This window comes from Brachyhypopomus gauderio, chromosome 16 (assembly GCF_052324685.1).
Source record: "Brachyhypopomus gauderio isolate BG-103 chromosome 16, BGAUD_0.2, whole genome shotgun sequence".
NCBI classification, from domain to species: domain Eukaryota; kingdom Metazoa; phylum Chordata; class Actinopteri; order Gymnotiformes; family Hypopomidae; genus Brachyhypopomus; species Brachyhypopomus gauderio.
Window position 1 is genome coordinate 6,863,660 of NC_135226.1, and position 25,129 is coordinate 6,888,788.

General features: G+C 45.9%; 2 protein-coding genes across 3 annotated transcripts in view; one reads left to right on the top strand and one right to left on the bottom strand.

Moving 5' to 3' along the window:
- trim3a (tripartite motif containing 3a) overlaps nt 1–8,009 on the top strand; it is a 23,131-nt gene extending 15,122 nt beyond the window's left edge. For both annotated transcript variants that reach the window (XM_076976744.1, XM_076976745.1), the window contains exons 3-14: nt 596–836; nt 1,282–1,433; nt 1,793–1,973; nt 2,103–2,450; nt 2,866–3,253; nt 3,554–3,657; nt 3,990–4,157; nt 4,257–4,425; nt 5,103–5,162; nt 5,376–5,446; nt 5,673–5,813; nt 6,069–8,009. In XM_076976744.1, the coding sequence (XP_076832859.1) occupies nt 596–836; nt 1,282–1,433; nt 1,793–1,973; nt 2,103–2,450; nt 2,866–3,253; nt 3,554–3,657; nt 3,990–4,157; nt 4,257–4,425; nt 5,103–5,162; nt 5,376–5,446; nt 5,673–5,813; nt 6,069–6,221 (2,176 nt within the window). In that variant the 3' untranslated portion in view covers nt 6,222–8,009. The remainder of the gene's footprint in view (nt 1–595; nt 837–1,281; nt 1,434–1,792; nt 1,974–2,102; nt 2,451–2,865; nt 3,254–3,553; nt 3,658–3,989; nt 4,158–4,256; nt 4,426–5,102; nt 5,163–5,375; nt 5,447–5,672; nt 5,814–6,068) is intronic.
- Nucleotides 7,035–24,557, bottom strand: c4 (complement component 4). The gene is made up of 41 exons (XM_076976741.1): nt 24,373–24,557; nt 24,005–24,197; nt 23,745–23,922; nt 23,591–23,661; nt 23,388–23,473; nt 23,165–23,247; nt 21,861–21,948; nt 21,654–21,759; nt 21,406–21,532; nt 21,178–21,293; nt 20,745–20,915; nt 20,444–20,638; nt 19,825–20,010; nt 19,600–19,746; nt 19,193–19,322; nt 19,003–19,062; nt 18,699–18,911; nt 17,787–17,901; nt 17,554–17,624; nt 17,284–17,423; nt 16,865–17,068; nt 16,629–16,680; nt 16,467–16,550; nt 14,691–14,894; nt 14,533–14,608; nt 14,119–14,275; nt 13,884–13,988; nt 13,596–13,764; nt 13,175–13,362; nt 12,899–13,054; nt 12,712–12,771; nt 11,992–12,082; nt 11,535–11,727; nt 11,131–11,218; nt 9,762–9,836; nt 9,329–9,431; nt 9,150–9,239; nt 8,876–8,968; nt 8,685–8,768; nt 8,433–8,580; nt 7,035–8,219 (listed from the first exon to the last, which is right to left on the bottom strand). The coding sequence occupies exons 1-41, from the start codon at nt 24,432–24,434 to the stop codon at nt 8,078–8,080; spliced, it is 5,100 nt and encodes a 1,699-aa protein (XP_076832856.1). The 5' UTR covers nt 24,435–24,557; the 3' UTR covers nt 7,035–8,077.
- Between the last annotated feature and the right edge of the window lie 572 nt (nt 24,558–25,129).

Genomic DNA, 25,129 nt, shown 5'->3' on the forward strand with positions numbered 1-25,129 from the left:
GTTTGGGGAAATGCAGCCTCTGTGAAAAGGAAAAGTGGCCCAGCCTACGGGTGGAGCAGAGCCAGACGGTGGATGGAGCTGCAGCATTGCCTCATTATGAGATCATGTTTGACACCGCCCACCACGACTGAACTGCTGTAGGGATGGTCATATTTCCGTTGCTTTTTATATTGCTGGGATGTTGATGTTAGTCATCGGGTCACAGCCCAGATCGGAACTGTTTTCAGCGTTTCCGCACATAGCATGTATTTCTCTGAATGTCAGTCTTCGACATCAAGTATATGACAACTGGTGTATGACAGCCAGTGTTCGAGGTCTTATAGTTCATTAGATATGAGAGCTGACATCTCTCAGGCCTTTTACATACCTGCACATGTATACAGGCACTCCAGCAAGTCCTCGTACCCAGGGGTCTCCATTCCAAGCGTTATTTTAACCCTCAAGTATGAGACGTATGAGGCTTACATGCACATGAAGACGCATTAAGGCTTTAATCCTCCACGGACCTCCAGGCCACATATAACAGTTCACATTCTCATCGTCTGACTTGTAGTTCATTTCCAACTCTCCGTCTATACACCCCTGTGCTCCACAGATGCCTGCAGAACTATATCCCCCCACAGTCCCTGACGCTGTCCTGCCCCGTGTGCAGACAGACGTCCATCCTGCCGGAGAAGGGCGTGGCGGCGCTGCAGAACAACTTCTTCATCACGAATCTGATGGAGGTTCTGCAGAGGGAGTCGGAGTGCGCTCAGCCCGAGGCCTGCAGCGTGCTGGAGTCCGCCAGCGCCGTCACCTCCGCCCAGCCCCTCTCCTGCCCCAACCACGAGGGCAAGGTGAGGCACAGCGCCAAGCTACGCACCCTGGAGCCCGCGGGCAACCTCGCCTTGCACGGGCAACCTCGCACGGGCAAACTCGCTCCTCACGGGCCTTTAACTGGCTGCGTGTGCATGCTGTGGATGGGTAGCAAATTGGCACTTGTGTCCAATGTAAAGTGAGCAGCGTCAAAGGGTTACTGGTTAAAGCCTTACTGGTTAAAGGGTTACTGGTTAAAGCCATACTGGTTAAAGGGTTACTGGTTAAAAGGTTGCTGGCTAAAAGGTTATTCCAAGCTAATGGTGACTAACACATTAGGACTCTCCATTTCTGCAGACAAAATGGACTCATCTCTATGTATTTGTTACAGTAATTTTTTTGTAATTGTCCAAAATGATGTTCTTGTATGCTTGGTTGGGTCGCCACGCTCTGCTCCCCGGTGAGTCTCTTGTGCGCCCTCTGCAGGTGATGGAGTTCTACTGCGAGTCGTGTGAGACGGCCATGTGCCTGGAGTGCACGGAGGGCGAGCACCGCGAGCACGTGACCGTCCCGCTGCGAGACGTCCTGGAGCAGCACCGAGCCAAGCTGAAGGAGCAGCTGGACACCATTCGCAACAGGTCAGGGCGCCTGGACCGGGGCGGGCTGGACCGGGGCGGGCGGGACCGGGCGGGACGGGGCGCATGTACTGGGAGCTGTGTGGCATGCTGGCTGTACCGCTGGTGTTTTTCATAAGCACACGTTGACCTAATACAGCTGGCAGAGTGTGTGATGTAATGGCAGAAATCCATTACAACAGAGAATGTATAACGTCTTGACTTGGGAGACATGTTGGTGAAGTTCAGTGAGACCTTTGTGACCGAAACGCCAATAAAACCAAGCGAAGAGACGCCCTCATAATTATATCCTAACCGCGGCACCTGCGTCAAACGTTTGACGAGACGTCCGCCCTTCCTCGCTCTCCCTCCTCTTCCTCCAGGCTGCCCCAGCTGACGGCGGCCATAGACCTGGTGAACGAGATCTCCAGGCAGCTGGCCGAGAGGAAGACCGAGGCCATCAGCGAGATCACCAGCACCTTCGAGGAGCTGGAGAGGGCGCTGCACCACCGCAAGAGCACCCTCATCACCGACCTGGAGAACATCTGTAGCTCCAAGCAGAAGGTGCGAGACACGCGCTGATCTTTTAAGACATTGCTTGTTTAGTAAATTCCCAGTACAGCTTGACGGTGAGTTTTCTTCCACGTTCCGGAGCCACACGCCCACCCGCCTCCGCCCGTCTCCACCCACCAGGTGCTGCAGGCCCAGCTGTCGGCCCTGCAGCAGGGCCGAGACAACATCCAGAGCAGCTGTGGCTTCACGGAGCAGGCGCTGAGCCACGGCAGCGCGGCCGAGGTCCTGCTGGTGCAGAAGCAGATGGGGGAGCGCGTGGGCGCCCTCGCCCGCCACGCCTTCCCCGAGCAGCCGCACGAGAACGGCCACCTGGAGTGCCAGGTGGAGACCGAGGGCCTCCGTCGCTCCATCCAGAACCTGGGCGCGCTGCTCACCACAAGCGCCGTGGGCCACACCAGCGTGGCCACGGGGGAGGGCCTCCGGCACGCCGTGGTGGGCCAGCCCGCCACCGTCACCGTCACCACCAAGGTGAGCGCCGGCTGTGCTGACGGAGACGAAGGCTGGTGGCTGTAGACACTTCCGTGTCTGTATTGGTGGGGAAGGGCGGCCTAATCTGTTGTGTAAATTAAGTTAAATTAAATAAATTTAAATTAAGCCATTAAAAGTATCTTTGTTTAGCCTGCTAGACTTTTGTTGTGACTAGACAGTGTCTGGCTTTTCTAGACAGTGTCTAGCTTTTTTAAACTTCAGTAGCTCTATTCCTCATGACTCAGGCTTTCGATTTCTGTATAAATTCTGAAAGCACGAAGCAACACCAAACAGCGCCAAACCAAATCTCTTGCCAATAACTAACGCATTAACAGAATAGTCATGCGTTGACGGGTCCGGTGCGGGTCCGCGGAGACTAAAACGAGTCGCTGTTTCTCGTGGTCCCCGCGTGCAGGACAAAGCCGGCGAGCTGGTGAAGACGGGCAACGCGGCCCTCACCGGCCGCATCGTGGGGCCCGACGGCTCCGTCGCAGAGCCCGAGGTGACGGACAACAAGAACGGCACGTACGAGGTGGGCTACGCCCTGCGGACGGAGGGCGAGTTCTCCTTCGTCCTGCTGCTGTACGGCCAGCCGGTCCGCGGGAGCCCCTTCCGCCTGCGGGCGGTGCGGCCTTGCGATGCCCCGCAGTCGCCCGACGACGTGAAGCGGCGCGTGAAGTCGCCCGGGGCGGGCGGGGCCGGCGGACACGTGCGGCAGAAGGCGGTGCGTCGGCCCTCCAGCATGTACAGCACCACCAAGAAGAAGGAGAATCCCATCGAGGACGAGCTGATCTACAGAGTCGGTGCGTGCACACTCGGCCCACGGCTGTGGAACACCACCGCTGTCGGTTCCTCACACGTTCCTCTGCCAGAGAACCTGGAAGTGGCCCTTTTATAGTCTCGTCTTTTGTCGTTTTTTTTATTTCCGCTTTTTAATTTTTTATTATTTGCAGTTACATTACAAGTGAGAAGAAATAGCGAAACAGATGAGCTGTAATTAGTATTTGCATGTGTGGAATTCGGTTGGTAGAAAGAGTCACTACGCGTCGCTGGAAGTGTTGCAGGCGTGGGCGTGACGGTGTCGTGGTGTGTGTGGTTGACAGGCACGCGAGGACGGGAACGGGGGGAGTTCTCCAACCTGCAGGGCATCTCCACCTCCAGCAGCGGCCGCATCGTGGTGGCAGACAGCAACAACCAGTGCATACAGGTGCAGTGGAGGAGATCTTCACATTAATCTGTTATTATATCATTATATTACATATCATTATAATATTATTATAATAATCTTGTTGTAATTGGGGTTGTTTTGGTGTTATTCTGTGTGTATTATTGTTATTGGTGTATGTGTTTGTTATTATTGGATGTGTGTATTATTGTTATTGGGCATGTGTTTGTTGTTATTGGGGTGTGTTGTTATTGCGTGTGTGTGTGTGTGGGTTTTGTTGTTATTGGGGTGTGTTTGTTGTTATTGCTTGTGTGTTTATGGTTTTATATTTGTTGTGGGGTTTGGATGTTCTTTGTTGGTGCGGACGTGTGCAGGTCTTCTCCAATGACGGTCAGTTCAAGCTGCGGTTTGGGGTGAGAGGGCGATCTCCAGGGCAACTGCAGCGCCCCACCGGGGTCACCGTGGACATGAACGGTGACATCATCGTAGCGGACTACGACAACAGATGGATCACCATCTTCTCCTCGGACGGCAAATTTAAAGTGAGTGTCACTCCTATCAGCTCTGTCGTGTTTCTGCTTTTCTAGTTTATCTGTCCAGTTTATCTTGATCTCTTTGTGAATTTTTTTGTGAATTGTCAGAGTAAAATTGGAGCAGGTCGATTGATGGGCCCAAAAGGAGTTGCCGTGGACAAGAATGGCCATATCATCGCCGCAGACAACAAAGCCTGCTGTATCTTCATCTTTCAGTCCACCGGCAAGCTGGTGACCAAATTTGGAGCCCGAGGAACGTCTGACAGGCAGTTCTTAGGTGTTCAGCTTTCTACCGATAATGACTACTAGAATTTGTGGATTCGCCAGATTTTTTGCAGACGGCTTCTGAAATGTGATCTGAGCTTCATGAAAGTCATAACAACGAAGACTTAATAAAATGTTACTCAACACATAAGTCTGCAGGTCAGCCTTATTCATCGAGGTTTGCCTCTTGGAAACACGTTTCCTCACATGTTCCTCAACACATTACTGTATTAGTTGAGGACTATACTACCAGATCAGATTTTAGGAGCCGTTCCTCAGAAATCCTGATCGTCCTAAAGGCGAGCGTCATAAACGTCTCCCACAAACACAGCTGGAATCTGTGCTCTTCCTCTGCCGTTTGGAGCCCGCCGTGGCTCTGTTTCACTCCAGCACCAATAACCCAACAGCTACCAGACAGCTTTGTCCTGTCAGTCCGTGTATCCAAGAATAGCCTCCTTTACTTAAAATGGTAGAATGTGGGTGGTAAATGCTAGATGATATCATGGCTTTTCTGCACAGTGCCTGTTCTTGACCGAGCTGTGCAGTTATATGAAACCAGTCTGGGCAACAAATAATTGTGAGACTTATGAAGGCCGATATATATGTCAAAGCCAGTACGTAATTTTTAAAAGAATTTGTCCCATCCTGTTGGAGTCCTGACAAAATCTCTCTGTCCTCTGGTTGTATTAGATAAAAGTTCCCCAAACACTCCAACAGACCTAAAGCAGGCTAAATGCAGTCCGACCTTCAGTAAGTATCCTGTGCACGCATCACTGATCCAGAATCAACCAATCAGACTGTAAATCTCCAGGACCAGAAGAACCAGATATATCAGATACAAGTCTGTAAATTCATACAGCTTCAGTTTGAACTAGGTATTACAATATGATCTATGGTTCCTATAATCTTCCACTTGTGTGTGTATCTCATTTTCTCTCTACTCTTCACTACTATGAATTTTAGGTCCCCATTTCGTGGCCGTGAACAACAAGAATGAGATTATAGTGACCGATTTCCATAACCATTCTGTTAAGGTATGCTGTGTCTGTGTTACCGTATTTCTCAGCCTAAACATCACTATCTCCATACAACACGGCTCGTTCTCATTTATGGCTCCCGTGGTAATGTGCTATTACACCTGTCCTTGTAAGAAAATATGTGGTTATGTCACCTTAAAAGAAAATGCTCGGTGGAATAAATTAAGTCTTTCCTCAGACAAAGAGATTTCTGTTTACGTCCCGATCCTGTTCCTTCCATCAGGTCTATAATGCGGACGGGGAGTTCCTGTTTAAATTCGGCTCTCACGGAGAAGGGAACGGCCAGTTCAACGCCCCCACGGGGGTGGCAGTGGACACCAATGGAAACATCATTGTGGCTGACTGGGGTAATAGTAGAATACAGGTAAGTGGCAGGTTGCTCGTGGGATCGGAGGGGTTTCTGGGACGCAAACTCATCTGGGACACATTTGCTGTCATCTAGACTGTGTTTTGTTCCCAGAATTTTATGTATTTGACACATAACCACATAACCATAAGTCTCTGCACGTGCTAAAACCGTGCGTATTAGAAATAATTTACGTAAGACAGCGTCTAGACGTCTAAACAAACCATCGTGACCGTGTCTTAACAAACATCCCACACCGTGTCTTTGGCGCAGGTGTTCGACAGCTCGGGGTCCTTCCTGTCGTACATCAACACGACGGCAGACCCGCTCTACGGCCCCCAGGGTCTGGCCCTGACCTCCGACGGCCACGTTGCCGTGGCCGACTCCGGGAACCACTGCTTCAAAGTCTACCGATACCTGCAGTAGCAGTGAAGCTTCCCCCAGCAGGCCTTTCTGCAGATGTACTTTTTTATTTTGCACACCTAAAAAGGTCTCTGCCACCGATGTAATTTTTAGGGAGACATTACAACCAATAAAGTATTTTAGTTGCGTGGATCTGAGTTGAACTGATGCTAATTAGACTGGGACGTAAAAGTCATCCCATATTCATGTTGCACTGGTTTGGGCCGATTGTGACTTTTGACTAAATCTGAATAAGACGATATTCAAAACATCCAATACAAAGTCAGTAATAATAGTCACAGTACTCTTAGCAGTGCTAGTGATGGCAGCTACTTGTAAGCTTTTAAAGTAAACATTTCCAGTGTTTTTCCTAACACGTTGGTTTACCTGATATATCAAACCACTTGGTATAACCATCATCGGATTAAAACAAAAACTCTTTTCAGTGACATGGAAGCAAATGAAGTTCCTTAGAAGTTAACTTTACAAATGATCGATGAGCTATCTTATAAATGTACTGTGAAACAAGCCATTTGGTATCAAACTCTCTGTGCATTGGACTCGCTGTGTATATTTATGCATTTGCATCATATCCTGTACATTTGATAGCTTTTCTGCTGTAATATGGTTTTGAAAACCTGCACTCTTTGAGTGCGGCAAAGCTTCGAATGCCAACGTTGCAGCTGTTAATGTCCAAGTAGAGGAAGAGCAGCTTCTAACTTTAGTGTGCATTTACCTTGGAAATCTGCATACGTTTCCCATAAGGCTGTTAGCCATGGTACCCATACACCCCCACGCGCGCACACACACATACACACACAACAGCACAAATCTAGATGTTGTGCACTTTTAAAAAAGGAAAATAAGGTAATTTATTTTGTTTTTGTATGCTGTGTTATAATTTGCAGGCTCTTTTTTGCATTTCTGTGTTGTTTGTCTGCAGTACCAAGTCCTGGATATACGTTAGATGCTATTGCATGGAAAACTCCAGTGTAGCAAGCAGACATATTGCCAAAGCGTGAAAGATTTAAGGGCAGATTGGACCGGACGTACACGCTCAGGAAGGATACATCAGTAAAGTCCACAACTTGTCAGTTATTTGTGCCAACAATATGCGAATAGTTTGATCCCTAAATAACAAAGTGTTTTTTTAGAAAATCGTGAAATCATGGCTTTTATCATTCCATACTAGTGAGCATTTTTAAGGACTACCTACTTATTTGCATATGCCTACTTTAATGATATATTAAAAAACAGGTAAAGGATTGTTCTCTACCAAAACTCACGGTGGATTGAAATTCTAAATGAGTCAGTTGGACTTTGGAGTTCCTCGTTTGTAATGTAAACATGTTCAACACCCGCTTTCTCAGACAAATTACTGTACTGTGAATCTGTATCAAAGCCACTTTGATTAATCTCAGTTATTTCGCCCCGTTGCTGGGTTTATGGACAATTTCCGAGGACCAAATGTCATATATGACATTTGTGAACATTTTATGTTTCAGTCAATGCAGGAATATGTTGATTAAGCTACCGATAAACCAATTTCATTATGTTAATGGTACAATCGTTCGTTCCCTCTATACAGAATTATAACTGAGAACAGTAAGGACTAATATGTGATCAATATTAATTCCAGAATGAATAGATAGCCATTTATCAATCAAAAACACAGGCCATGCTTACGCGCAGCATTGTGGTGCCAGAGATCTCACGAGCTTTTACTGAATCCTGAATTCTGCTGTTCCAGAACCCTTTTTTTGTTGTTCGTCATATGCACTGAAAATAAAAGCACACGATTTGCCAAGCTAATTGCTGTGTGGTGTATGCTTTCTGCACTAGCCCTTCATCTTCTTCTCACTGTGTGGTACGCGTTTCTTCTAAATGGAGCACTTGTTCAGGAAGTAGTCTTCCATGAAGCTCTGAAGAAGCTGACAGGCCTGCTTGTTTCTGGAGGCTTTGCATTTTGATGAGTGAGGTATCTCCTCGATCCACATCTTATTGTCCAGGATATATAGAAACCTGAAATCACATACACCATTTTAACTCTGCTTAGGATAGTTTAGCATTCCACGCAAACACCTACATACATATATCACGTGTGCTTTTTTTTTTTTTGGAACAAACTCACCCAAAAACAACAAAATCGCCCACTTAAATCATACAATCTCATTTACTCTTCCTGCACGTGGTTCCAGTTTTCAGATCCAACTTTGCAAGCTTAAACAGACTCACTTCCTGTGTGCTTCGTTCATTAAGAAGATGGCGTTGTCGTCGCCCATGATCAGGTATTCGGCATTGTTCTTCAGCTGGACGTCGTCGCAGGTGAGCCTCTGTGTCATCTCCCGGTATGCCCCTGGCAGGACGACAACGTCCTTCGTACCTGCAGAGGGACAAAGTGAGATGGTCATCATCGCTCATAAACCCGTAAAAGACCGGCTCAGTCCGAATAGGAAAGATGGAAGCAGTGACCCTTGTCTCACCAACCTGTCTGAAGAACCTTCGTGATTAACGTAGAATAAGTCGTAAACACAGCATCGTCGCTGGAGTTGAGAATCTTCATCGTATAAACTGTAGAGGGAATTTTGATGTAGTTTAGAAAATAATTTTATTTGTGTATGTATCAAGGTTAAGACACAATAGGCCGGTGGATGATTTTCAAGGTAAAGTGCTCGTACTGTAGTCGACTGAAGGGGCGTAGCACGCGTATCTCTTCCGGGTGTCTGGCTCCATGCTCTTGCTGAAGGTGACTCGGGAGCGTGCACAGGCTCCTGCAGTGAACACACCGAGGGTCTCTGCTCATGAAGGTGCACCTACAGCGGCCAGGACTCACGGCCGCCATCGTTCAAGGATTTGCTGAGCGTTGGATGCCAAACATGGGAGCTCGTACTGGTATTGGGAAGCTCATTGTTTTTCAGGGACAGGGGCACAGGGGCGCAATTTCATACTCACCCTCCGCACACGTACACACCTCCCCTTTACACAGTTTTTTCAGCATGTCACTGCTCTTGGGGGCAGTGTAGAAGATGCCACACCTCCTCTCTGCAAAAAAAGCAGAGTTCAGTGCCTGTAAAAACCTGCTATGACCACCCCCCTACCACCAACCCATCACCGCTGGGTGCCGTGATGACCTGGGCTGTAGTAGTCATAGATTACTGCAGCTGCAGGCTGGACGAGCCCAACCGGAATGATCTGATCCACACGGAACCGAACACACTCCTCCGTCTCGCTGATCTGGTGGGAGGAACCACACACAGGCAACATCGGGTAGGCAATCAATACTCCATCTTGGTTAAGAGGAGCATCTTTCAGCCTCTAGCTGGTCATTCTCATCTTCTGATCCAACCAATCAGAGACCTGGCTCAGCTTTTCCTGCATTCTCTGATTTGGAGCACTGACCGCACGGTTTACCTGTGTGTATATCCTTTACAATATACACTTATATATTTACATAATGCCACATTTTATGTTAAAATATGCACAACAAAAAGGAGGATGAGGGGAATAGCTTAAAAAGAAGAAAAGAAATGACATTTTAGGGTTTGATAGAAATGGTTACATTACCTGGTTAAAGTAAAGGAAAACTTTGTTGCGGTGGAAGTCATAATGGTCGATGTATTTCTCAGTGCCCTTCGCATTCTACAGGGGGAGCCAAAACTTCATGAAATATATATCAATATAAAGCCTGCACTATGTGATAAAATATGAACATGATTACTGAACGCTCAACAGGTATGGCTAACATACATCTTCATGAAATATATATCAATATAAAGCCTGCACTATGTGATAAAATATGAACATGATTACTGAACGCTCAACAGGTATGGCTAACATACATCTTCATAAAATATATATCAATATAAAGCGTGCACTATGTGATAAAATATGAACATGATTACTGAACGCTCAACAGGTATGGCTAACATACATCTTCATGAAATATATATCAATATAAAGCATGCACTATGTGATAAAATATGAACATGATTACTGAACGCTCAACAGGTATGGCTAACATACATCTTCATGAAATATATATCAATATAAAGCCTGCACTATGTGATAAAATATGAACATGATTACTGAACGCTCAACAGGTATGGCTAACATACATCTTCATGAAATATATATCAATATAAAGCGTGCACTATGTGATAAAATATGAACATGATTACTGAACGCTCAACAGGTATGGCTAACATACATCTTCATGAAATATATATCAATATAAAGCATGCACTATGTGATAAAATATGAACATGATTACTCAACAGGTATGGCTAACATACATCTTCATGAAATATATATCAATATAAAGCGTGCACTATGTGATAAAATATGAACACGATTACTGAACGCTCAACAGGTATGGCTAACATACATCTTCATGAAATATATATCAATATAAAGCCTGCACTATGTGATAAAATATGAACACGATTACTGAACGCTCAACAAGTATGGCTAACATACATCTTCATGAAATATATATCAATATAAAGCCTGCACTATGTGATAAAATATGAACACGATTACTGAACGCTCAACAGGTATGGCTAACATACATCTTCATGAAATATATATCAATATAAAGCGTGCACTATGTGATAAAATATGAACATGATTACTGAATGCTCAACAGGTATGGCTAACATACATCTTCATGAAATATATATCAATATAAAGCGTGCACTATGTGATAAAATATGAACATGATTACTGAACGCTCAACAGGTATGGCTAACATACATCTTCATGAAATATATATCAATATAAAGCGTGCACTATGTGATAAAATATGAACACGATTACTGAACGCTCAACAGGTATGGCTAACATACATCTTCATGAAATATATATCAATATAAAGCGTGCACTATGTGATAAAATAGGAACATGATTACTGAACGCTCAGGTGTGGCTAACATACATCTTCCAGGTCTTGGATATTTGGCATGAGCCCACTCAGAAGTGAGATGTCCACTACCACCATACTGCTGGAATTTTCCTTTTTCAACCTGAAACAGAAAGATGTAGAAAAGGAAGCCTCACACCGACTAAACTGCACAAATCTGAGCCATTTCTGTTCAGACTGTGACACTATCGTCTGAATGACCTCTGGTTACACTGTGGTGCTAGCAATTGAAGAATCTTTGGTTACACTGATGCTAGCAACTTAGTATCTGAACCACCGCTGCGCACCACAGTCGGCATAACCTTGAAGCGTATGCTTCAAGTGTTTCAAGGAAAAATGCGCCCCCAAGTGTTCATTCATTAGAACTACTTTCAAAATGTACCCCTCATGAACTTTGTGTGGTCAGTCTCAGTGCGTACCCCAAGCAGACGGTGTACACGAGCGTGCTCTCCTTCCTGGGTTCCTCCGGGGCGTGTCTCCTCCTCCGGGAGCGCAGATCGAGCCAGTCCACTTCGCGCAGGGGCTCCTCTCTCCTCTCCTCATCCTCATCCTCATCCTCAGCAGCCTCATAGTTATAGTAGTCATCGTACTGTTCTCCCTCCTCCTGAGATTCTGCAGAAGTGTTCTGATTCAAAGTCTGGGCACCCTGTCCATGGCACCGCTAACCACAGCCTATTCAATAGTTATCTGACGTTATCTGAGGTTGTGTCAACAGAAGGTGTTCATGCTACTATATTGTCGTAAAGGAAAGTGTAATGGTCGTCTTCTATGAGTAATTGTAAGAGACGGTGAATTGCTGCTGTGTCCGACTGTAATTGGCTCTACGTTAAAGAATGACACGGTGCTCGGTGAGGCTGTGCAACGTGCGGGTCTTACTGAGCACCAGCTCCCCGTCCACCTGCACGCTGATGTGGAAGTGGTCACAGTGCGACTCGTCCTTTTTCAGAGACCTGTACGTCTGCACGATCTGGGAAGAGTGCGGAGTGTGTGAATACGTCTGGGAGGGTGCGAGAGCGAACGTGGGAAAGGGCAGTAGATGGGTGGTAGGAGGGGGGTAGAGGGGTATCAGAGTGGTGTTAGAATGGAAGTACAGAGGAAATAGAGGGGTAGTTGAGGGGGGTAGAGGGGTACTAATAGGGTAGTTGAGGGGAGTAGATGGGCAGCAGAGGGGTACTACAAGGGTCATTGAAGGGAGGTAGAGTGGTACAAGAAGGGTAGTTGAGGGGAGGTATAGAAGCAGTAGAAGGGTAGTTGAAGGGACTTAGAGGGGTACTAGAAGGGTAGTTGAGGGGAGGTATAGAAGCAGTAGAAGGGTAGTTGAAGGGACTTAGAGGGGTACTAGAAGGGTAGTTGAGGGGAGGTATAGGAGCAGTAGAAGGGTAGTTGAAGGGACTTAGAGGGGTACTAGAAGGGTAGTTGAGGGGAGGTATAGAAGCAGTAGAAGGGTAGTTGAAGGGACTTAGAGGGGTACTAGAAGGGTAGTTGAGGGGAGGTATAGGAGCAGTAGAAGGGTAGTTGAAAGGACTTAGAGGGGTATTAGAAGGGTAGTTGAGGGGTACTAGAAGGGTAGTTGAGGGGAGGTAGAGGGGCACTCACTGATAATGTTCCTATTCCTTGCCCCTTTACGCTGACTGCCACTTTTCCTGTTTCTTTGATCTACACAAACGTTCGTAAAACAGATTTGGTACCATTACTGAAGAAGAATCCATTTGCATAAATAGATAAAAGAAGATTCTACATGCTAACCCAGTGTAGTTTTAAGTGCAGTAGACGTTTGTCTCACCTGAACCGCTGCTTGGGTCAGCGCATTACTCTTGGTTAAATGTAGGTTCTTTGCGTGTTTGCTGTTCACACACATTTCCACTTTCAGGTCCAAGTCATCCACGTCGTTGTTCTGAATGCTAAACTTGGACAGAGCCTCAAGAGCCACGACCGTGTCCTACACAACAGGGAACAGAGACACAGAGGTCAGCCCCGTCTGCTGTCTCCAGGAATCAGCACTGCGTTTTACAGGTGGTGTAGAGACGATGGGTTCGGACGTGCTCGGGTTAGCGGGTACCTGCGTGGACCTGAAGCCTCCCCCGTACTTGCGCTGCTGGGTCAGCCAGGCTGCGGCACGTCCGGCCGTGGACTTGTCCTGCAGGGCGACGGCGTGGAGCAGGCCGTAGGCCGTGGCCTCCACGCTCAGGGCGTCAGCCTTCTTACCCAGGACCGCCTCCTTTCCTCTCGCCTCCCAGAAACACTGATCTAAGGGCGGGGACAGGTCGGCAATGCTGGCTCCAGGCATTTCATATCGCATGATATTGACATGATCTGGCCACACTATAGTGCAGTGTGTGAAGTTTAAAGTCCAGGGAGAATTAGAGTGAAATGAATGTTGGTTGACATGGAAAAACCAGAGATTTGCTTCACTGTACTGCAGAATAGTGATCACAATGATGTCTTAGTGTCATAGTGATCACAGTGATGTCAGCTATAACCTTTATCACAGGTGGCCATTTGCATCAGATTCCTGTGAGCTTGCTGGGCCTCCGTGCTCTGGGGTTTATGCAGAGACAGTGCATACGCTGTAATGGCCATAGCATAAGAGTTCTCAATCGCGTCTAAATGCTCCACCAGATACGATGTCGCTTTATTCATAGCCAAGATCTGATATGGAGAGACAGAAAATGGCATTTTTTAAGGTAGATTATGTAAACAAGATTTGAACTTCTTTTAATTTTTTCATGAGTAGATAAGCAATTCATTATAAGATTGATATGTGTTACCAGTTTTGTGTCTGTTCCCAGTCCATACACTTGCTTAGCATGTATCATTGATATGAGAATGAATGCAGTCAGGGGTGTAGCGTCCTCCGTCTGTCCAACTCCACCCTGAAAACACAAAGTTTAGAAACCAACTGTCCCTCTGTCTGGAACAAAAAAATCTGTTTTGATTTATGACAAAGCAAAGACACACAGATATGCATGATGCACACTGAATCTCCTTAGAAGAAAGCATTGCCTTCATTCCTTTGTCGTAGAGAGGGTTTGGATCGTCCCACGACCCGGTTTCTTTCTGTTTGGACATCAAGTAGCTCATGGCCTCTTGAATGTAAAAATCCTGTACTTCAATAATGTCCCTTGATCCAGTGAGCTCCTTAGCAATGAAGGCTGTTAACCTGGAGGGGTCATCCAACACTCACAATATGTAAGAAAATAATCCCGTTTCTATACCGCTGGACAATTTTCTGGACATGAATCATGGCTTTACTGATCTATATGTCTTTAAAGCAGCTTTGAGCCAGGTATTGAACTGGGTAAGGTCAGTGGCAAGTTACCATCTAAAGGCAGTTGTAGTAAAGAATTATGACTAATCTATGACTAATCTGAACCATTGTGGTTTTCCCAATGTTTAAATTAAAGGGTAAACAATCACCAAACGCTGCTAGGTGTATTCAGGAAAGCTCCGTAAGATCCATCCGTCTTCTTGTACGTAAGGACTCGGTTATAACCTGTTAGATACACAGCACGTAATTTATGATGGCACCATTAGTGTCACGTGAGGGCTAACTGATGCAAGATTTTAACACCTACCAGCTTGGATCATGGCTTTGGCCTCCTCCCTGCGTTCGGATTTGAGGTACAGCCACTGGTTGGTGGCGTCTAGGTACGAAATCGCATGGATCGCAGGAGACATCTTTACCATGGTCTGCTCAGCACAGCCTGTGGGGAGCTGGATGAGCTGATCCACACCCTCTATATTCAGGCAGTTATCTACAGACTCCCCCATCACACCACCTGGAGCAGGACAATAAGAAACGAAAGAAGCTACCTATGAGAAACCAAAGGAACTAACTATGTGAAACCAAAGGAGCTACCTATGAGGAACCAAGGGAACTAACTATGAGGAACCAAAGGAGCTAACTATGAGGAACCAAAGGAGCTAACTATGAGGAACCAAAGGAGCTAACTATGAGGAACCAAAAGACCAAAAGAGCTAACTATGAGGAACCAAAGGAGCTAACTATGATAGGGTGACCATATTTTTGTTTGGGAAAACCAGGACACTGGGGGGGGGGGGCGAACGTAAGTTGGTGGTTCCCCGCCAGTTGAGTATGATGAGGCTCAACTGATAAGGCTCAGGTATTCCGTGTCATACAGCGCCGTGCTCAGGGTCCTAGTGCCTGTAGAATTAATGGCCCGATTAACGTAATTTAAAAACCAGGACATTTCCACAGTTTTAAAAAATATCCCGGGACGCCCGGGACAGGACGTGAAATACGGACATGTCCCGGGAAATACGGACGTTTGGTCACCCTAAACTATGAGGAACCAAAGGAGCTAACTATGAGGAACCAAAGGAGCTAACTATGAGGAACTAAAGGAGCTAACTATGAGTAACCAAAGGAGCTATGAGGAACCAAAGGAACTAACTATGAGGAACCAACGGAGCTAACTATGAGGAACCAAAGGAGCTAACTATGAGGAACTAAAGGAGCTAACTATGAGGAACCAAAGGAGCTATGAGGAACCAAAGGAACTAACTATGAGGAACCAACAGAGCTAACTATGAGGAACCAAAGGAGCTAACTATGAGGAACCAAAGGAACTAACTATGAGGAACCAAAGGAGCTAACTATGAGGAACCAAAGGAGCTAACTATGAGGAACCAAATGAGCTAACTATGAGGAACCAAAGAAACTAACTATGAGGAACCAAAGGAACTAACTATGAGGAACCAACAGAGCTAACTATGAGGAACCAACAGAGCTAACTATGAGGAACCAAAGGAACTAACTATGAGGAACCAAAGGAACTAACTATGAGGAACCAAAGGAACTAACTATGAGGAATCAAAGGAACTAACTATGAGGAACCAAAGGAGCTAACTATGAGGAACCAAATGAGCTAACTATGAGGAACCAAAGAAACTAACTATGAGGAACCAAAGGAACTAACTATGAGGAACCAACAGAGCTAACTATGAGGAACCAACAGAGCTAACTATGAGGAACCAAAGGAACTAACTATGAGGAACCAAAGGAACTAACTATGAGGAACCAAAGGAGCTACCTATGAGGAACAAAAGGAACTAACTATGAGGAACCAAAGGAGCTACCTATGAGGAACAAAAGGAGCTAACTATGAGGAACCATGAACGTGGCTGCATATTGCTGTAACTAAATAATGGTTGAACTTTGTTGACACTGAAGTCTTGGAGGTTGATTTATCAGAAGTGTTCGCAGCTCTTTGCTTTCTTCCTTGAACCCTGGACTTGTAGGAACGTGTTATCGTGCAGATATTTCTCCACTCTTAGACAGACGGGCTATTCTCGGACATGGCATGCTATATTCTAATGAATCTGCTCACCTTTAAAACTCATGTACGTGGCAGAATCTTGCCCTGGCACCTTATCATCCGGATCAGGAAGGTGAAATTCCAGGGTTTTATCACCTGTACAGGAAGAGATGTTTACTAACATGACCTCCATATGCCTTTATTTATAATGTGTTTTGTTACAAGCCAGCTTACTCCTTGTATCGACGTTGTGTTCCATATGGACAGAGACCAGTTCTCCTTCGCCCTGTATGTCAGATCAGAGTTAATATAGGTGCATTAATGTCAGTCAACCTGAAGTTAAAATGTAGTTTTGAATCCGAAATTTTTCAGCTGATTAATCGCCCTTAGACTTAACTGCCTGGTGCGTGCTTTAATCAGCTTATCAGATACATCTTGTATAAAGTGTTTTTGATGCTAGAGCAGTGTACCACCACTCGGAGCTCTTTCTGTACGCGGTCGGAGACTAATTCAGAGGCGTAGGCCAGCACATTGATGGGAAGGCTGCCGATGACGAGAGGCACCACGGTGAAGTAGACAGCAGTGGCAGACTGGCCTGCCAGCGAGACTTTCTCCACCACGTCACCCCCACCTGCGGTGCACAGACCCTCCACCTTCTCCATCTTCACGGTGACCTGGGGGAAAAGGGGAGGGGGTGGAACACGTGGGTGCCAGGAGTGGTCGGACTCAGTGTTCAGGTGTAGTGTTCAGGTGTAGTGTTCAGACTCAGTGCTGAAACTTAGTCCTCAGACTCTGTTCTCAGAGTTAGTCCTCAGACTCAGTCTTCAGACTTCAGATTGAAAGACTGGGGGCTTTGGGATGAGGAGTGATCGGTTACTCTGATCCTTACCTCTAAGCTCTCTTGCTTATAGTTGTATATGACTGCTTTCAACTCAAGTTGTTCATTCTTCTTTACCGAGTAAGGCAGTTTAACAGAGACAAAAAAGTCTTGGAAGACTCTCAGAGGCTGTGGATCAGCTACACAAAATCCTAAAAGGACACAATGCAGGAACTAGCATTAAAATGGGATTAGACTAGCATTTAACTTATGGCTGAAAAAGAATTAGCCATGAGAAATGTAATGGCACTCAGCCTGAAAATGCTGGATAAAGTTTGCTACCTTTTGTTGGAGAAATGCTCACAGCTTGGACTTCCCATGTCGTTATGGAGTCTGGAGCAACTGTGCGATACCTGGAATTATTACAGAACATTTGATGTAATGTGTGCCTGATGTTATCAGATTCTTCACAGAGGTAATATTCATGCTGTTGCTAGGAGACAAGTCAGCATAGCCGGATGTTGTGTGTCATCAAAACATTCAGTGTTTATCAGGCGTCTGGGCCTAAGATCTACCTGATGTCGCCTGAGGTGTGTGGCTGCATAAGGACCCACATCCACGACTGGGGGAAGTAGCTTCGTAGGTGGATGGCAGCCTCGTCAATCATGTCCTCCACGGAGATGTCCCGCGCTGTGCAGAGATCAAACCTAGTGGGTTCCTCTTAATCCCAGTTTCAGTCTCTAACAGTCTTTAACTTCCTCTTTGACAGCAGTGGTGGGACAAACAGACACAGGGTCCTGAACAAAACTAGGGGATTTCACTGCCAACGGCAACCAGACTGGAGGCGGGGCTTAAACCTTTCCTAGACTACAAGCCGGAGTAGAATGTTTACATTCATATCCATATCCTGTATTTTACACACAGTCTGGACTAATAGAGAATAACGAAGAATATCACCCTTTAACAGGTTTTTTTGTGCTGACGGAGCCATTAATGTAACTAGGTTAGCATTTGAATTAACTGAATTTAACGCGTAAGAAACACCACCGTCATGGTACAACCCGGACCCCTCCCTTTGGGGCGGGCCTGTGTGGTTACATTCGTCCACGTCCATATACGTACTCCCGCGTGTGCTCCATGTTGTGTGTGTGTGTTTGTCAGAGTTGTGTGTGTCTCGTCTTTTCGATTGCAGTGTGTTGCTCGTTGTCTTCTGAGTGTGTGTCGCGCAGTCATTGTCAGTTGTTTTTGAGACGTGACATTGCTCACGTGTTAAATGTCCAGCGCTAAAAGCGCTAAGGCCTGTTGCCATTGACTAACAGTTGTGTTCTGCATGCTGCCTGTGTCTTGGGCTCCTACTCATCCCTACCACAACGTAAAGTTAAGAGACGTTGCAGAAAGGATGACAAAAGACATGAAGACGATCAGGCACCACTCTCCCTTCGTCTGCTAAAGGCGTGGAATCTGCCACCAGCCAGGTGACCACTGACCCGAACTTCTCCCGAGGTGGCGTATCTGAGAGCGGCGCCTGGCGTTCTTCCTCTGTGCGACAGTGGCCTCGCAGCACCTTTTGAAGGCCTGCCGGCAGCTCTCGGTCTGGTGCGCCGTCCGCTTCAGCCTCTCGTCACATGACTTCCCCTGGGCCAGGGTCAACTTCCTGCCGTCATCGCAGCACTTCCTGTCTGGGTGCTTGAAGCTGTTGACTGAACATATTGCACATTCCTGTTGTATTTTATATTACATATACACAATAATGTAATATACAGCTCCCTCAGAAGCTCTCCGATGTCTCACTCAGTTTGCTGTACTGCAGGTCTCTCTTCTGCCGATGTGGTTTGTTATAACACACATGATCTAATTGGGAAGAGGGAGAAAATGATGTGAGGGCATTATCCCCTTTGCCGTTACCACAGACACTGCATTTCACTGAGATAATTGTTGGCCCCTCCTTCCTGCTGATGGGAGTACACTTATAGGACGTTACGTGCGATCACAGATGCATTGGTTCCACAGTTGCAGATGAAGGTGAGGCCAGCGCCTTCTAGCACCGATCTGGAGTCGTTGCCTCCACCCACAGAGCAGCCCAGGTCGTACGAGTTCATGTGGTCAAAAACCTGGGGAAGGTTCGCTTCATGTTTAGCACATTTTATTTGCTCAAATTTAAAGAAAGACTAAAGAAAATAGCAGTCAAAGTCAAATACACCTTGCATGAATAATACCCTTAGTGCAAATGGTATTACAAAAAATGTTCAGACAAACAAAAATAGCATTCTAAAATGTATCAATCATAATGTAGGATCATTATGAGGTAATACACCGATAAAATGCTGGGAAGAGTTGGAGAAGTGTGGTATGCGTGGGCAGTATTTCATGTGACTTTATGAATTCTACCTTCTGAGGGCTCAGTTTGTTCTTCTTGTTCAGGACGTACACAGCCGAGTCCACAGCAGACAGAGCCACCGTACTGTCTGCATCTGTTCGGACGGACACCTCGAATTGCTGTGCAGGTTTCAGGTCAGCGAACGGAACTATTTCTACCTATAGAAAAATCTGTGTGAAAACAAACTAATCGCATGTATGCGGAGCTGAGAGGGGCTGTGGGCGGAGCTACTTCACCTTTCCTTCGCACACGTCCTTCACATCCACCCACACGGAGTCCGCCACTATGCTCGAGTCCTCGGTGTAGTAGTAGGCGATGAGACGGAATGAGGGCACCATGTCCATGGAGAAGGCCAGACTCACGGAGGTCAGAGCAGTTCGCTTCACCACCTCCGCCCTCAGAAATCTCCCCTTGCTCATGAGCTGCGGGGAGAGGAACACCTCAGAGGCGGCTGAATCACGAGACCACGACACAACTCAAGCTCTGGCGTGCTCAGTGGCTCTGGAGCACCCGATAATGCTTTTCATACACTTCAGATTTAAGTAAAGGCATCAGATGATCAGATAAAGGCATCAGATTTAAGTAAAGGCACCAGATCAGAAGACTGGTGATATATTGTAAATCAAATCAAATTTCCATCCATCCATCCATCCATCCATCCATCCATCCATCCATCCATCCATTCATCCATCCATCCATCATCTTTACCGTTTAATCCCGCTAGTTGGGGTCACAGGGGGGCTGGAGCCAATCCCAGCATCACCAGGCGAATGCAGGGTACACCAATTTGAATTTGCTTCAACGTATGTGCGACCAATTACATAAGCAGGCAATAATAAGCAGGTACATGATTACCAGGTAATAGATGTGGGATGGCCTTGCTGCGGAAGCAGTGATGTCTCTGAATGTGACCTGTAGTTGTTGACCAGGCTGCAGGACCTGGGGAGGCACCTCCACACTCAGGTAACTCTGCCCCGCAGCCACGATGGCCGTGACCTCTATCTTGGCATCACTAACGATGACCTCCCCGTGACCTCCCTCCGCAGTCACCTGCCGAGGAGAAAAGAAGGTTCCCGCCTCATCCACCTGCCCGACGTCAACGCGCAGGAACACTGGATGATGAAACGAAACGACTGCAATCCGAACTCCAAGATACCGTAATAAACATGGTTTCCGCCTGCTTTGGTACTTCGATGCTGATGGCTATGTCCCCCGTGTGGTCCCCTGTGCTCTCTGCAGTCAGAACTTCCCGTTGAGGATTTACGGTGATGGTAGCCTTGATTTTCAAGTGAGGGACCCTAGAGCCGTCTGGGTAGGTGGTAGTGCCCTGCGGAATGGCACAAGTACCGCTAGATGAACGAGATCGAGCTGTGAGACCTTCACAATGTTTTACAACGTAACCACCGACTACCACCTCACTTAGAATTCATGTCATTTGTGCAGCTGCAATGATATTTCTGAAGAAGAAAGAAGCTTTGGTATGTTTAGTTTTAGTGGGACAGGGAAAAGAATAGGTTGTCGATCTCATTATGAGGCGGGTGCTCTAACGGCCTTGATTCTGTTCGTGTTCAGATTTGGAATATTCGTACCCGAATGGAGAACTTGCCCCCAGGAGAAAAATATTTCTTCGTCTTGGACAAATCGACGACGTATGGAGAGGTGACGATCTTTACCGAGGAGCTCTCCGCTTCCTCAAGATCTCCACCTGCAGGGATACCAGCACAGGACAGTGAGCCCAATCCTTCTCACGATTCTCCTTCCTGTGAGTGATGATGAGAGCCGGCCTACTGCAAACAGGCTCACTGGGTCGAACTCACTTGCTTTTTCCAGGACTGTGGCAGCTATATATAGGTAGAAGCCTTCAATGTGTGGCTTGTTCTGATTGGCTGCAGCACTCTCCAGTTCTGAAGTGAGCACTATAATGTTAACATGGCCATCCTCAACCTAAACGGCGGATTACAGAATATTTAAAGTACATCCAGAGAATTCTGTACAAACTACACTTTACAGAAGAATACTGATAAGCATTTAAGCATTTAAGTCTAAAGTGTTTAATTCTACTCACTGCAGCTTGTTTTTCAGTACCAGGTAAATATGTCCTCTCTCCAGTGTTATCCACAAGGCCAAACCGTATATGCGCTGTACCATCAACACCCTTCCCATAGGTGTATCTGCAGGGTCCAAGCATGGATAAAATGAATAAATAATCAGAAATAATAGCATAAATAAAAATGATAATAATCAGCATTCAGCAAAACAACGAGCAACATACCTGGCAGAGATGTTGAATTGAAAAATATCATCGCTCAGAGTATGGTAGGGTTGTGTTGCTTTGATATTCACCTCAAACAAGGGCAGAACTGTAGATGACAGAACAATTATGGGGGCATATGAATGATGAATGATGCCTTGAGAAACATTTAGAAACATTTAGCTCCACTGACCATCACTGACCAGACCCACTGACCAGACCCATTGCACAAGTGTTTGGTGAGAGTATACCAGCAGCACTTCAAACTCATTCAACACTCACTCACACTCACTCAATGGACACTCACACTTATTCAACACAATACATTCATTCAACAATCACACTTATTCAACAAAACCCATTCATTCAACACTCACTCAATGGACACTCACACTTATTCAACACAACACATTCATTCAACAATCACACTTATTCAACAAAACCCATTCATTCAACACTCAATCAAACTCACTCAATCAACACTGAAATTTATTCAACACAACGGAGGATGGGTTCCCTTTTGAGTCTTGGTCCTCCCGAGGTTTCATATTCCCCACCATCATAGGGAGTTTCTCCTTGCCACTGTTGCCTTTGGCTTGCTCATTAGGGATCTGGACCTATACGATTGTAAAGCTGCTTTTTGACAACATGTATTGTAAAAAGCACTATATAAATAAATTTGACTTTGACAACACATTTATTCAACACAACACACTTATTCAACAATCACATACATTCATTCAACACTTACACTTATTCAACACACTCATTCAACACTCACGCACACTCATTCAACACTCACACTTATTCAACACAGTCATTCAACACTCACGCACACTCATTCAACACTCACACAAACTCATTCAACACTCACTCATTCAACACTCACACTTATTCAACACACTCATTCAACACTCACACTTATTCAACAGTCATTCAACACTCACGCACACTCATTCAACACTCACACTTATTCAACACAGTCATTCAACACTCACGCACACTCATTCAACACTCACACAAACTCATTCAACACTCACTCATTCAACACTCACACTTATTCAACACACTCATTCAACACTCACACTCAGTCATTCAACACTCACGCACACTCCCTCGATACAACACACACACTCTCTCTTAACCCTGCCCAGACAAAAACTTTTAGTGCGGGGGTCAAAGATGTCAACACAGGCTGAATCATTCAACGATTTCCACCAGCCGCCATCTGCAGAATGATCTGAACTAACGACACAGTCAAATCCAGTCAAAACAAGAACATGTTGAAGGAGTGGTAGAGACCGTGTCCCACACGCAACACACACCGTACTCCCGAACCTCGAATTCCACCGAGCTGACGGGTTGGCCATAATTTGAGAAGGAGGCGGTGATTTTCCAATGGCCAGCTCTGAGAAGAAGTGAAATTACTTTTCAGCGAGTGACAATTCACAGTGACTCTTCATATCATTCATAACATATTAGAGAAGAACAGCTACAGTACATGTATCCTGCCTAATATTAGAAAACACAATAAATAAATGAACTCACAACTCCACGTTGGGAATAGCGATACTCCTGTCCAGAATTTGGTTGGATCTCAAGATATGACTATAAACCAGCAGACCTTTGCAGTTCTATTGAGAATTATTATGTTAATTTCGTCTTTTTCGTAATTTCGTTGTCTCAAAAAATATAATATTGTCATTAACATTATTCAGTGTGGCACTTTATTCACATTCTATGATACTTACAAATATCTGAACAAGGATTGTGTCATCTGTGGGACGCATGTAGTTGTCTAAAGTGAAGACTCTATATTGGACTGTACAGAGAAAACAAGTGTGATCAACACGTGAACTGACAGCACAGATCGTCACCCCACCACACTTTGTTTCTCTGGCTTACCTTTCTCTCCAGGGTTATAGATAGGTTTGTCTGTTTGTATGAAGATGTACCCTCTTCTGGTCGACACAAGGATGTTTGCATACTTTTTCTTTTTAAACAAAAGGTCATTCGCTGCGACAAGCTGGATGTATTTGTCTTTAGATTGTTTTCGTTGATCATTGTACAGGAGCGGGTCCACCTGAAGGAGTATTTGGAGATGGACATTAAAACACTGTGGAGCTTCTAAAGGGAAACGTTTTAGAGTAGGAACACACTCGTACCTTGAGTTTCACGATAGCTTGATAGCGATTGGCATCATTTAAAAGCACGTGTTGCATCTCAGATATCAGTTTGTCCTCTTTATGAGGTTTGAAGTACAGATCAACGCTGACAGGTTTTGTGGCTCCGTGGAGCTGTACACTTATGGTCTCCTCAACTCCCACGTGAACAACATACGGAGCAGTAATGAGACAACTGGGGTACGTAAACGACACACACACACACACACACACACACACACACACACACACACACACACACCCACAAAACACTGCATGGATTGTTGAAGAAAAACACAGCAGACAGCATTCTCTCTTACACTGAGAAGATATACAGTGTAACAAGATCACTTGAAGTAATGAGTACTCACACTTGTTTCTGCGCCTCCGCTGCTAAAGAGAGGAAAGCTACAAGAAACAGTGAAGAGATCATTTTGTCTTTTTGATTCTTGCTCAGGTTATTTACTCCATCATTACTGAGAAAAATGTCTTCAGTCAACCTCACCACAGCCTCAGCAAAGTGAGCCTTTACAAACAACGCACACGAATTTGACAAAATTGCACAAAAAAAAAAAAGTTTATTCAGAAGTCACATGACTTCCCAGAAACGGACCATGTTTTGGGCCAGACTCTGGAGGGTGCCGATTGCAGCAGACAATCGCCCAGCATGCATTGCAGGACAGAACCCCTCCACTGCTTGGTCCACAGTGCTTTTCCACTGATTTACAACACACAACGGTTGTTTGAAGGGTGTTTTTCGTAGCCAACAACTGGCCCTGCCTTTTCTGGACTGACGGCAGCTTTATCTTGCCATAGACTCTCTGTGTCAGGCTCCTGAGTTTGGGCCAGTGAAGGCCCGGCAGTGGGTCACCATGGTGACACCACCCCACCAACACCGTTGTTTAACCCAAAATCTGCTACCAACACATCCTATGCCTCATAACTGGTGATGGGTACCGGGATTCGAATTGGCAGTATCTGGGTCCCAATGAGGCAGGAAAGAATCTTATTTAAGCTGTTGGTCCTCTGTACACATTCCCCTCAAACACCAGCCCATAGTGAAGTGGTGTCCAGTGCTGGCACGTCCCTGTGTGGCCCATAAACAGCTGCGTACCTGAGTGTAGCATT

Excerpts from the sequence above, each read along its gene's own strand:
- c4 (XM_076976741.1), bottom strand. The coding sequence starts at position 24,434 with ATGATCTCTTCACTGTTTCTTGTAGCTTTCCTCTCTTTAGCAGCGGAG. Across the intron at positions 14,609-14,690 it reads CAAAGCCATGATCCAAGCTG|GTTATAACCGAGTCCTTACG; the intron begins GTAGGTGTTAAA and ends TGTATCTAACAG. Across the intron at positions 11,219-11,534 it reads GTGTACACCGTCTGCTTGGG|GTTGAAAAAGGAAAATTCCA; the intron begins GTACGCACTGAG and ends TTTCTGTTTCAG.